This window comes from Lynx canadensis, chromosome B4 (genome assembly GCF_007474595.2).
Source record: "Lynx canadensis isolate LIC74 chromosome B4, mLynCan4.pri.v2, whole genome shotgun sequence".
NCBI lineage: Eukaryota > Metazoa > Chordata > Mammalia > Carnivora > Felidae > Lynx > Lynx canadensis.
In genome coordinates this window covers 102,515,626-102,529,595 of record NC_044309.1, presented here as the reverse complement: position 1 = coordinate 102,529,595, position 13,970 = coordinate 102,515,626, and the positions used below count along the sequence as shown (strand labels likewise).

General features: G+C 35.8%; 1 protein-coding gene across 6 annotated transcripts in view; it reads left to right on the top strand.

Moving 5' to 3' along the window:
• The window catches only part of PPP1R12A (protein phosphatase 1 regulatory subunit 12A), a 163,618-nt gene that overhangs the window by 123,559 nt on the left and 26,089 nt on the right, over positions 1–13,970 (top strand). For 5 of the 6 annotated variants that reach the window (XM_030323293.1, XM_030323292.1, XM_030323296.1 and 2 more), the window contains 4 exons: positions 2,141–2,231; positions 3,515–3,715; positions 3,947–4,115; positions 6,131–6,252. In XM_030323293.1, the coding sequence (XP_030179153.1) occupies positions 2,141–2,231; positions 3,515–3,715; positions 3,947–4,115; positions 6,131–6,252 (583 nt within the window). Of the gene's footprint in view, positions 1–2,140; positions 2,232–3,514; positions 3,716–3,946; positions 4,116–6,130; positions 6,253–12,913; positions 12,988–13,970 lie in introns of all 6 variants that reach the window. The other variant, XR_003970477.1, reaches the window with a different exon arrangement.

The following is a 13,970-nucleotide window of genomic DNA, read 5'->3' as shown; positions in this document are numbered from 1 at the left end:
CAAAAAGACATAATCTTTCAGGATATTCTAATGTTTATTTATTTTTGAGAGGGAGAAGGAGCAAACGGGGGAGAAGCAGAGAGAGAGGGAAGCACAGAATCTGAAGCAAACTCTGGGCTCCAAACAGTTAGCACAGAGCCCAGTGTGGAGCTCAAACTCATGAACCATGAGATCATGACCTGAGCCTAAGTCAGATGCTTAATCGACTGAGCCACGTAGGCACCCCCAGGATATTCTAGAAACCTAGAGATGAAAACATATGGATAAAGAGAAAAAAAATAAGTTATGTCATTATGAAATAGTGCCCTAGGTTATTCAACCAAATAGAGAAAATAGGTGATATTTTCTCAAACCAGATGAAAAAAACAACTTAAGTCAAAGTAAAGTAGTGAGAGGATTTTCATCTTTCTCTAAGTTTGTTGGATGTCTCAGTCAAGTAAAAATACCCTCCTGAGAAGTTCTTGACTTACCTTGCTTAAAATTGATCTGTAATTAGAGTAGAAGCAACACAGAGAACCTGTCCTCTAGTACTAACTTTAACCAATAAGTAAGAGTTAATTGATGGAATTGAGGCAATGAGGATTTTGGTTGACAAGTGACCTTGTCATCTTAGGATTAATTATTCAAGGAGGTGAATCCTAGGAATAATAAATCATGTATTCTAGTTTCAGACAGATTTCTAAAAACTTAAGAGTGTGAAGCAAAAGACAGAGAAATCAAAAGGAATGGGGCTCTCTAAAAGAATTGTGAAGGAACTGAAATGATTCTAAGGAGTTGGAGGTGTGTTGTGTTCTTTGAACCTAGAGCTTTAAAGGACACATAGAAAGGATAAAAGATGCATAAAACCGAGAATAAATTCTAAAGTTTGTTATGGATATATGAATAGTTTCAGGAAGTTTAAAGAACAGAACAAGTTACAAATTGGAAAGCATAGTAAATCTAAAAAAAGAACCCTTTTAAAAAGTTGAGCTTTTTAAAAAAATTTTTTTTTTCAACGTTTTATTTATTTTTTTGGGGACAGAGAGAGACAGAGCATGAACGGGGGAGGGGCAGAGAGAGAGGGAGACACAGAATCGGAAACAGGCTCCAGGCTCTGAGCCATCAGCCCAGAGCCTGACGCGGGGCTCGAACTCCCGGACCGCGAGATCGTGACCTGGCTGAAGTCGGACGCTTAACCGACTGCGCCACCCAGGTGCCCCCAGTTGAGCTTTTTAAAGGGGAGGGGCAGGTGATATAAACTAGATAAATTTAATTAACAGCATAGACAATAGAAATATTCTATTTCTGAGTATTGTATGAGAAATGTGAATTAGATTGTAATATAACTAAATAAAGTATTAACAATTGAACTTCCCAAGTAACATTGATCATTGGAGGGAAGTTATTTTCTGTGTCTTGCACGGCTCTGTCTTTTCTTATTCAACCCTTTAATTAGTTATTAATCTCTTGACATGGACATATGCTTTTGAAATTGTGCATATCCTTAGACAGGATGGGGCATAGGCTTAGATCAAATATAGTGAAGTGATTGATAAGATTGATAATTGATAAGATCAGATATAGTGAAGATAAAGGTCAAGTTCTTTTTATATTAGAAAATCAGTAACCAAGAGTAGGATGCTAATTTTAAAGCAGTTTATGAATAAAAATACTTGAATTTTTAGATAACTCAAAGTGTGAACAAGAGTATGATGTCTGCCAAAAGCATCATTAATAAATGCAGTGACAGGAGTGCAGTGAGTGTTGCTTGCTCACTAGTCATCCCATATGTTAAATGTTGCCTTCACTCCTAACCATTCTAACCATGAAAAGACATTGACAGTCTAGAGTTTAACCTTCATGTATCATCTAGTATGGTATTGTAGGGAATCAGCAAAGGGACTAAGAGGACTCATCACATGGCTTTTCAAAAGAAAAAAACCAAAACTGTGGTTAGGAAGAACTTGAAAAATATAAGTTAATACTGATTATTTTCAATCTAAAACTTTATCAGATTGCATTGTTGAATTTTTGTGATGAATGAAACCATTTTTGGAGACTTTTTCTTAAACTAAAATGCTTACCGTGTATTCATTCATACATTCGTATGTAATTCACAGATACTGTATATCCAACTAACAATTTTTATTTATTACTGTAGATCATACCTCACTCCTGTTAGAGATGAAGAGTCTGAATCCCAAAGAAAAGCAAGATCTAGACAAGCAAGACAGTCAAGAAGATCAACACAGGTATGTTTAATGTGTATAATATATAAAGCTTCAAATTGCCTTTCTTTTTTTCACTTCTCTATGAAAATATTAATGTCATTGGAGCACCTGGCTGGCTCAGTCAGAGGGGCATGTGACTATTGTTCTTGGAGTTGTGAGTACAAGCCCCGTGTTGGGTGTAGAAATTATTTAAAGAAATTTTTTAAAAACTTAAAAAAAAAAAAAAAAAGAAAACACTGATGTTAGTATATAATGTGAGGAAATCTTAAAGATTGCTTTAGTAATTCTTTCCTAGCCTTTTGTATATTACATTTAATCTAATTAATGTTAGTATTATATTTAATCTAATTGGCATATACCTTTGTATCTCTTTGCATATTTACTTTTTGTTTCTTAGATGGTGTCTGGCACAGAGTACTCAATGCGTGTTAATGAATTAATATGATGTCTAATAATTAATAAAGAATTCTGTAAATATTTGGAGTTGTGGGGAATAGGTCTATTGTATTAGATATTTCAAACAGCTAATGTGCAAGTACCAGGAAAATGTCACTCAGTCTAGTTAGCATCTCCTTAACCTCCTTGCCATTCTAATTATATCTAATATATCATTTTGTGTCTATCCTTTCCCATAGTTGAGGCGCTCCAAAGTCCGGATTCAACTCCTTGATCCTTACTTTTATTAGTATTTCATTTCAAGCTGAACTGTTTGTTAAGGTCTTAACATATTCTTCCTGCCTTTGTACCTTTACTTTTTGAAATCTCCCCTGTTCTTTAAGGCTTATCCTTTAAAAGTTATTTCTTTACTGAAATTTTTTTCAGTAAATACATATGTATGTGTTTATACATATATATTATACATGTATATACATATATATGTTATACATGTTGTATATATATATTTGTTTTTACATATATATATATAAAACAGAAGTACATATAAATTCAGTGTATAAACAATGTATATATCAGCTTTTCCTTCTTTGTACTTCTTAGGAATATTTATATTCATATTCATGTGATAGTACTGTCATCTCCTCCCCTTTTTTTAATTTCTTAAATATAGAGACTATTTCTTACATGTATTTTGTCTTTTCCAGTACCTATTACTGTGCTTGCTCGTGATGATTCTTCATAGAATGATTGTGACTTCCCCACTAAAAATTTTGTTCGAATTTGCAAACCAATTCCAAACGTGTATTTGACTTCCAATACATTCATATTAAATTTGTCTACTTATAAAATATTTCTTTGAAACAAGCTATACTGCTTCTCATTCTTAAATTTACCTTTTTAATGTACAGGGAGTAACACTGACTGATCTTCAGGAAGCTGAAAAAACAATAGGAAGAAGTCGTTCTACCCGAACCAGAGAACAAGAAAATGAAGAAAAAGAAAAAGAAGAAAAAGAAAAACAGGATAAAGAGAAGCAAGAAGAAAAGAAGGAGTCAGAAACATCTAGAGAAGATGAATATAAACAAAAGTACTCCAGAACATACGATGAGGTAATAGTGTACCACCAACCCAGCTAGGTCAAATGGTATGACTAGTTTTGTGACTTTCAGTATACAAGAGATTTATATACCGACAAACTATATACAAAATACTCCAAAGGACCAGAAATCTGAATTATTTTGAGATGATTAGAATGTTATTTTTCTTTCAAAATGAACCTGTGTTTAGATGTTTTTAACTGTTAAATATTTTACGTGGGAATTAATTTTAATATTTCACAGACTTACCAGCGTTACAGACCAGTATCCACTTCAAGTTCTACCACCCCATCCTCTTCACTTTCTACCATGAGCAGTTCACTCTATGCTTCAAGTCAACTAAACAGGCCAAATAGTCTTGTAGGTATAACTTCTGGTTACTCCAGAGGATTAACAAAAGAAAATGAAAGAGGTAAGAAGACCTTTGTTTCCTTCAAATAATCCTTTGAATTTTTTTTTTTTCTAATTTATAGTTCTACAGAAAAGAAACAACTTTTCTAAACTGGGAGTCATTCCATTTTTTCTTTCAAAAAGAAGATGATGGTCAAAAATAAGAAGAGTAGAAAATAAAAATAGGAAATTATGTAGTCTGGCATTGTTACATATATCTTTATAATTTAAGACTTCACAAAAAGCATTATGTACACCAACATAGAAAAGTCAGCATAGAAGAACTGGTGGAAGACTATTTCTAGGAGCTGTTTATTAGTGCCTGAAGTTATTTCTTGCCTATTGGATCATATCTTTAAATTTTTTATATGTGAATTGTTTTAAACTAAAATCACTTAAAACACATGTAGTGTCCTTGCTAAAACAAAATGGTTTTTATGCTTATTTCTTGAGAAATAGATTTCTTTTTCAGTGATATGTTGGCATATTGATAATCACTATTAACATTTCTTATTTTTTCATATAAACTTCCTATTTAAATTTTAATAATTCCTACTTTAATTAAGAGATTGGTACTGAATAAAATTATTTCTAATTGTAGGCGTTTTATATTTTAAAAGAAAATCCCACAGTATTAGTCATGATAACATCAGTAATCATGAAGGATAAACTTCAGAAAAATTAAGTTTTCCCCAATTTTCAGCTGACTTTTCTTTTTTTGGTCATTGAGATATTTCAGTTCTTTAAAATACTAAGTGTGAGGCTCACATAATGGTTTGTAAAAACCTTAAGCCAACTTTGAAAATTAGGGATATTTGCATAAAAGTTTAGATTTTCATCTTCTATTGAAAAGTGGGAAGATTTAGCAACACTGTTTCTAATTCTCACATATCAACGATTGGCTAGAGGCAAGGAGTAAGTTACAGCCCCTCACCCCTTGGAATAGTGCCCTCCTGGCCCATTTTATCCTTCTATATTATCTGGATGGCCACTATATGCATTGGAGTTTGAGATCTTTACTGTAAACTAATTCCAAAAACAATTCTAAAAAAAATTGTTGGCACTATAATTTTGAAATTTCTTTTGCTGTGACTCTTTGCTAATGGCACAGGAAGGAGACTTTTAGAAATAATTTCTAACATTACTTTGTTCCATATAGATGTCTACTTTTTAAAACCTAATGGAAGGCCCCTTTATAGAATATAAGTCTAAAGCTATTTTAACTATCCTAAGAAGGAAACAAATTTTGAGACTATATTTAAAAAAAAATTTTTTTTAATGTTTATTTATTTTTGAGAGAGAGAGAGAGTGAGGCACAGAATCCAAAGTAGGCTTCGGGCTCTCAGCTGTCAGCACAGAGCCTGATGTGGGGCTCAAACCCATGAACCGTAAGATTATGACCTAAGCCAAAGTCAGACCCTTAACCAACTGAGTCACCCGGGCACCCCAAGACTACATTTTATGTTGACGTGTTTTAAAAGATAAATATTTTTTCCAGAAAAAAAGAGTTTGTTCTTAGATACTATCTAATAGAAATGAAATGAATACTGTATTTATTCTACCGAATGAGGATTGGGAATAGTAGAAACAGAAACTGAAAAACTCATTCTATGTCTGCTAGCTGTGTTCCATCGTTAAGAACTGTTTGTTTTCTTCGAAGTGTTAACTTTGGGTATAGTAACCCCCTATCAAACATTAATAACTCGAGCCCTGTTTTCTTCATAGGATTCAATTATTTTCTGTTCAGCAAATATTATTAAGTATGTCTTTTGGCAGATGTTTTGTTTCAGGCACTAGGAAAATGAAATAATAAAAATTAGTTCTTGTCTTGATCAAGAACCTGTCTAATGGGAGATACAAATACATGTCTAAACCAAGTGTTTTATAGGAATGCTGAGGGGGCAAAAATAATTCTGACTGGAAAATTTTAGAAGCCTTTATAAAGGAGGTTGATTTTGAAATATGATTACTACATTTTTCTTATAAAATACTGTCAAAATACGTTGCTACCAAGTGGTTCATTATAATCTTTAACAGAGGGAGAAAAGAGAGAAGAGGAAAAAGAAGGAGAAGATAAATCACAACCTAAATCAATCCGAGAACGACGACGACCAAGAGAGAAAAGGAGATCTACGGGAGTTTCATTTTGGACCCAAGATGTGAGAACCTATTAAAATATAGCTACTTGATAGTATACTTAATCTTTCTAGAAGTACATACTAACCATTTCTTACATGCCTCAGATTACGTGTGCTTTTAGCTCATCACTGAATTTTGAGTCTGGTTATTAAATCAGAAAAGTTCTTCTTTATTAGGATAGTTAATGAGTACTTAGATTTTTGGTATTACTAAAAAGCAGTTCTGTCCCAATTTTGGAATAAAAATAATAATGGCTGTTATTAAAAATAATATATATATTAGTGTATAGTGGCTGAAGTGCTTTATCTTGGAGATTTTTGAAAGAATTATGCTTTACATATTTTTATTATTATTATATATTACTTTCAAAGTATACAACATAGTGATTCAACAATTATATACAAAATGCCCACCGCAGTAAGTATAGTTACCGTCTCATTATACAAAGTTAGTACAATATTATTGACTATATTCACTCACTATGTGGTACTTTTCATCACCTTGACTTATAACTGGAAGTTTGAACCTCTTAATCCCCTTCACCTATCTCACCTATCTCACCTATCTCCCACCCTTATCCCCTTTTGCAACAATCAGTCTGTTCTCTGTATTTATGAGTCTGTTTTTGGTTTTTTGTTTGTTAATTTTGGGGGCTTTTTGATTCTACATGAAAGTAAAACATGTGGTATTTGTTTTTCTCTGTTTGACTTATTTCTTTTAGTATAATACCCTTTAGGTCTATCCATGTTGTGAATGGAAAGATTTCTTTTTTTCTATTTATGGATGTGTAATATTCCATTGTATCTATTTCCACATCTTTTTATTTATCTGTAGATGAACAGTTGCTTCCTTCCCTTGGCTATTGTAAATAATGCTACAGTGAACATGGGGATGAATAGTCTTTAAGGATTAGTGATTGGGTTTTCTTCAGGTAAATTACCCAGCAGGGGAATTACTGGGTCACATGGTATTTCTATTTTTAATTTTTTGAGGAAGCTCCATTGTGTTTTCCATAGTGGCTACACCAATCTGCATTCCCACCAGCAGTGCACAAAGGTTCTCTTTTCTCTATGTCCTTGCTAGCACTTGTTATTTCTTTATGATGCTAATCATTCTAACTGGTGCAAGATGTTATCTCATTGTGGTTTTTATTTGCATTTCCCTGATGATTAGTGATGTTGAACATCTTTTCATGTGTCTTCTGGCTCTTTATGTGTATTCTTTGAGCTTATTTATTTTGAGAGAGAGAGAGAGCAGGGTAGGGGCAGAGAGAGAGGGAAAGAGAGAATCCCAGGCAGGCTCTGCGCTGTCAGCAGAGAGCCTGATGCGGGACTTGCAACTCACAAACCTGAGCCAAAACCAAGAGTCAGACACTTAACTGACTGAGCCACTCTGGTGCCCCTCTATGTGTCTTCTTTAGAAAAATGTTTTTTCAAGTCCTCTGCCCATTTTCTAATTGGACTTTTTTTTTTTTTTTGGTTGAGTTATACAAGGTTTTTATATTTTTTGAATATTAGCCCCTTACCAGATAATATCGTTTGCAGGTATCTGCTTGCATTCAGTAGATTTGCCTTTTCATTTTGCTGATGGTTTCCTTCATTGTACAAAAGCTTTTTAATTTGATAAGCACCAGTTGTTTATTTTTGCTTTTGTTTCCCTTGCCTGAGGGGACAGATCCAAAAAACTATTGCTAAGGCTGATAACCAAGAGCTTACTGCCTATGTTTTCTTTTAGGAGTTTCATGGTTTCTGGTCTTACATTTAGATCTTTAATCCATTTTGAGTTTATTTTTGTGAATGGTATAAGAAAGTGGTCCAGTTTCATTCTTTTGCATGTAGCTGTCCAGTTTTCCAGCACCATTTATTGACGAGACTGTCTTTTCCTTATTATATATTCTTTTGCTTTGTTGAAGATTAATTAACTTATATACACGTGGGTTTATTTCTGGCTTCTCTTTTCTGTTCTGTTGATCTGTATGTCTATATTTGTGACAGCACCATAATATTTTGGATAGGATGGACATTTTGACAGTATTTTTCTAGTCCATGAGCATGGTATATCTTTTCATCTCTTTGTGTTATCTTTCATCATAGTTTCTTTACTTCTCTTTTGGCTGGTTCATTATTAATGTATAGAAATGCAACATTTTTGCATATTGATTTTGTATCCTGCAATTTACTGAATTCATTTACTCTATTTTTTTGGTGGCATCTTTGGAGTTTTCTATATATGGTATGTCATCTGCAAATGGTGATGGTTTTACTTCTTTCTTGATAATTTAGATGTCTTTCATTTCCTTTTCTTGTCTGATTGCTGTGGGTGGGAATTCCAATAGTACTATATTGAATAAAAGTGGTGAGAGTAGATAGACATCCTTGTCCTGTTTCTGATCGTAGAAGAAAAGCGTTTAGCTTTTCACTGTCAAGTATGATGTTAACTATGGGTTTTTCATCTATGGCCTTCATTATGTTGAGGTATGTTTCCTGTAAACCCACTGGGTTGAAAATTTTTATCATGAAAGGATGTTGAATTTTGTCAAATACTTTTTCTGTACCAAGACGATCATGATTTTTATCCTTCATTTTGTTAATATGTTGTGTCATATTGACTGATTTTTATATTGCACCTTTGCATCCCTAAGATAAGTCCCATTCAATCATGGTGAATGATCCTTTTGATGTATTTGGTTTGCTAATGTTTTGTTGAGGGATTTTGCGTGTATGTTCACCAGTGATATTGTTCTATAATTTTCTTTTTCTGTAGTGTTTTTGTTTGATTTTGGTATCAGGGTAATCCTGGCCTTATAGAATAAATTCTATAAGGACACATTCTTTCCTCTTCTGTTTTTTAGAATAGTTTGGGAAGGATAGGTATCAGCTCTTTAAATCTTTGGTAGAGTTCACCTATAAAGCCATCTGATCCTGGACTTCACTCTTTACCAGGCATTTTTTGATTACGGATTCAATTTCATTACTAGTAATCAGTCTGTTCAGATTTTCTACTTCTCCCTGATTTAGTCTTAGAAGAGAATATGTTTCTAGAAATGTCCATTTCTCCTAGAATGTCTAATTTTTTGGCATGTCATTGTTTTTAGTAGTCTCTTATTCTTTGTACTCCTGTGGTGTCCATTGTAACTTCTCTTTCATATTATATTTTATTTCAATTCTCTTTTTTTGATGAGGCTGGACGAGTTTTAAAGAACCAGCTCTTAGTTTCATTGCTCTTTTCTGTTGTTTTTTAGTCTGTATTCATTTATTTCTGCTCAGATCTTTATAATTCCCTTTTTTCTACTAACTTTGGGCTTCATTTGTTCTTTTCTTAATTCCTTTAGGTGTAAAGTTTGATTGAGACTTTTCTTGTTTCTTTTTTTTTTTTTTTAATTTTTTTTTTTCAACGTTTATTTATTTTTGGGACAGAGAGAGACAGAGCATGAACAGGGGAGGGGCAGAGAGAGAGGGAGACACAGAATCGGAAACAGGCTCCAGGCTCTGAGCCATCAGCCCAGAGCCCGACGCGGGGCTCGAACTCACGGACCGCGAGATCGTGACCTGGCTGAAGTCGGACGCTTAACCGACTGCGCCACCCAGGCGCCCCGACTTTTCTTGTTTCTTGAAGTAGGTCTGTATCGCTATAAACTTCCATTTTAGAATTGCTTTTGTATCCCAAAGATTTTGAACCAGTATTTCCCTTTTCATTTATCTCTGGGCAATTTTTTATTTCCTCTTTGATTTCTCCATTGACCCCATTGGTTGTTTAGTAGCATACTGTTTACCACGTGTTTGTGGTCATTGATTTTAGTTTCATACTATTTTGGTCAGAAAAGAGCTTGATAAGATTTCAATCTTAAATTTATTGAGACTTGTTTTGTGGCCTAACATGATCTGTCCTTGAGAATGTTCCATGTACATTTGAAAATACTTCCATGAATTTTGTTTTTGGATAGAGTGTTCTGTATGTATCTGTTAAGCCCATCTTGTCTAATGTGTCATTCAAAACCACTGATTTTTCTTTCTCGATGCTCTGTCCATTGATATAAGTAGGGTACTAAAAGTTCCCTACTATTGTATGATTTTCAGTTATGTCCTTTATGTCTGTTAATATTTGCTTTATGTTTCTAGGTGCTTCTATGTTGGGTTCATAGATATTTACAATTCTTCTATTCTCCTCTTGAATTGATCTGTATCATTATGTGATGCCCTCTTTGCCTCTTTGTACAGTCTTTGTTGTTGTTGTTTTTTTTTTTTTTTATGTTTATTTTGTGAGAGCGAGTGCAAGTTGGGGAGGGGCAGCAAGAGAGGGAGAGAGAATCCCAAGAATCCCAATCCTCACTGATAGCATGGAGCCCCCAGCAGGGCTTGATCTCATGAACCATGTGATCATGACCTGAGCTAAAATCAGGAGTTGGACATTTAACTGACTGAGCTACCCAAGTCCCCCTACAGTCTTCTTCTTCTTCTTTTTTTTTTTTTTTTTTTAACATTTATTTATTTTTGAGATACCAAGAGACAGAGCTTGAGCATGGGAGGGGTGGAGGGAGAGGGAGACACAGAATCTGAGGCAGGCTCCAGGCTGTGAGCTGTCAGCACAGAGCCTGAGATGGGGCTCAAACTCATGAACTGCGAGATCATGACCTGAGCCAAAGTCGGACACCCAACTGACTGAGCCACCCAGGCACCCCTACCAGTCTTTGTTTTAAAGTCTCTTTTGTCTGGGGTGCCTGGGTGACTCAGTTGGTTAAGCACCGACTTCAGCTCAGGTCAGTCTCACGGTTCAAGAGTTCGAGCCCTGCATCAGACTGTGCTGACAGCATAGAGCCGCCTGCTTTGGATCCTGTGTCTCCTCTCTCTCTCTCTCTGCCCCTCCCCTGCTTGCGCTTGCTCTCTCTGTCTCTCTCTGTCTCTCTCTCTCAAAAATGAAAAAAATAAACACAAAAGAAAAAAATTAAGTCTCGTTTGTCTGATCTTGGTATTGCCATCTCGGCTCCCCCCGCCCCCCCATTTGCATGGAATATTTTTTTTCTATCCCTTCACTTTTAGTCTGTGTGTGCCTTGAGATCTGAAATCAGTCTTTTGTGGGCAGCACGTAGTTGAGTCTTGTTTTTTTAACCATTTAGTCATCCTTTGTCTTTCCATTAGAGCATTTAGTCCATTTATATTTAAAGTAATTATCGATAGGTATGTACTTACTGCAGTTTTGTTCATTGTTTTCTGGTTCTTTTTATAGTTCTCTGTTTCTTCTCTTACTCTCTTCCCTTGGATTTGATGACTTTCTTTCATGGTATGCTTGAATTCTTTTCAATTTCTGTGTATCTATTTTAGGTTTATAACATTCTATGTATATAGCAGTTTATCTTGTTAATGGTCATCGCTTAAGCTCAAACACATTTTTTTAATGTTTATTTATTTTTGAGAGAGAGAGAGAGAGCACCAGCAGGGGAGGGGCAGAGAGAAGGAAATAGAGGATCCCAAGTGGACTCCACGCTGACAGAAGAGAGCCTGATGTGGGGCTCAAACTCATGATCTGAACTGAAGCCAGATGCTTAACCAAATGAGCCACCCAGGCACCCCAAGTTCAAACACATTCTAAAAGTTTTTTTACTCCTTCCTCCATATTTATATATATGACCTATTATTTCCTCTTTTTCTGTGTGTATCCTTTAACTACTGTGTGTAGATATAATTAATTTTTACTACTTTTGTTTTTTTTAATCTTCATATATTAGCCAGTGACATTTTTTCCTTTTATAATTTTCTTATTTCTAGTTATGGCTATCTCTTTTCCAGTTATAGAAGTCTCTTTAACATTTCTTATAAGGCTAGTTTAGTGGTGATGAAGTCCTTTAACTTGTTTGTCTGTGAAACTCTTTATCTCTCCTGCAATTATTAATAACCTTTCTAGGTAAAGCTTTTGGATGTAGGTTTTTTTCCTTTCTATACTTTGAATATATTATGCCACTCCCTCCTGGCCTGTAAAGTGTCTGCTGAAAAATAATCTGATAACATTACAGGGTTTCCCTTGTACAAAACTAGTTGATTTTAAAGATTCTCTTTATTGGGGCCCCTGGGTGGCTCAGTCAGTTAAGCGTCTGACTCTTGATTTCTCATGATTGTGAGATCATGGGACCGTGCTTGGGGTTCCACACTGGATGTGGAGCCTGCTTAGGATTCTCTGTCTCCCTCTTCCTCTGCCCCTCCCCACCCTCGTCTGTCTCTCAAAAAAAAAAAAAAAAAAAAGAAAGAAAAGATTCTCTTTACTGTTAATTTTTGATGTTTTATTTATTATATATCTTGGTGTGGACCTCCTTGAATTCCTCTTGTTTGGGGATCAGTGTGCTTCCTGGACCTGGATGTCTGCTCCTTTTCCCAGGTTAGGGAGGTTTTTAGTTATTATTTCTTAAAATAAGTTTTCTGTCTCTTTCTCTCTCTCTTCTCCTTCTGGGACTCCTATAATGTGAATGTTAGTTCACATAATGCTTGATGTTGTCCCAGAGGTCCCTTTAACCTATCCTCATTTTTTCTTTTTGTTTTTTTAGCTTGGGTGCTTTCTACTACCCTGTCTTCAAGATGGCTGATTAATTATTTTGCATTCTCTAATCTGCTGTTGATGTTAATGTATTTTTCATTTCAGTTACTGTATTCTTCAGCTCTGATTGGTTCTTTTTTATATTTTTCTTTGTTGAAGTTCACACTGAGTTCATCCATTATTCTCAAGCCCAGTGAACACCTTTATGACCATTACTTTGAACTCTGTATCAGGTATATTGTTTATTTCCATTTCATTTAGTTCTTTTTCTGAGGTTTTGTCTTATTCTTTCATTTGAAACATAACTCCTGTTTCCTCATTTTGTCCTACTCTCCGTGTTTGTTTCTCCGTGTTAGGTAGGTCAGCCATGCCTTCTGGTCTTGAAAGTAGTGGCCTTGTGTAGAAAGGGTTTTGTGGTGCCCTGTAACATGACCCTTCTGACCACCCGTCAGCAGAACCAGACACTCCAGTGTATCCCCTGTGTGACCTGGGTGCACTCTTCTGTTTTAACTAGGCCATGAGTGCTCCAGGGGTGTTGGTGGGTGGGCTGGCCCTCATCCTAGCTGGCTGAAGCTACAGGGCTGGCTCTCCTCCTTTGAATGTGCTCCAGCCACTACCAGGCTGCCTGCTAGGTGTGATGGGCAGTAATTGTTTTCTGGGGACATCAGTCCTGACCACGACTGTCCACCAGGTATTGCAGAGCAGGAGTCACTGTGAAGGAGTACCTGCCAATACGGGTGGAACGAATGGGGACCGTCCACAGGGAAAGCTCGGGTTGGGTGAGCATAAGGTAAGATAGAGGGTGTCAGAACTGGCCCCTTTGGCCAGCTAGGCAGAGGGGGCTGGAAATGGTGCTAGCTAGTACCTTCTTTCCCAGAGAAAGCTCCTATAAATCTCTGCCCCTCAAGCACATGCCCTAAAATTAGTCCATAAATCTTCATAATCTAGGTGCTTTTCAAACTGCTGCTTCTGTGCCGAGTCTCAGACCAAATGAAAGAGTACAATGTCCCTTTGCAAGTAAAGCATCAGTTTCCATACAGCCCTCTGGCTCTTCTGCAGTTAAGCCCTGCTGATTTTCAAAGCTAGATGTTACGGAGGCTCATCTACCCTGTGCAGATCCCCAGGGTAAGGAGTGCCTAATGTGAGGCTTGACCCGCTTGTAGGACCTCTGTACCTGTATCATCCCTCTCATTTGTGGGTTGTCCATCCTACCCTT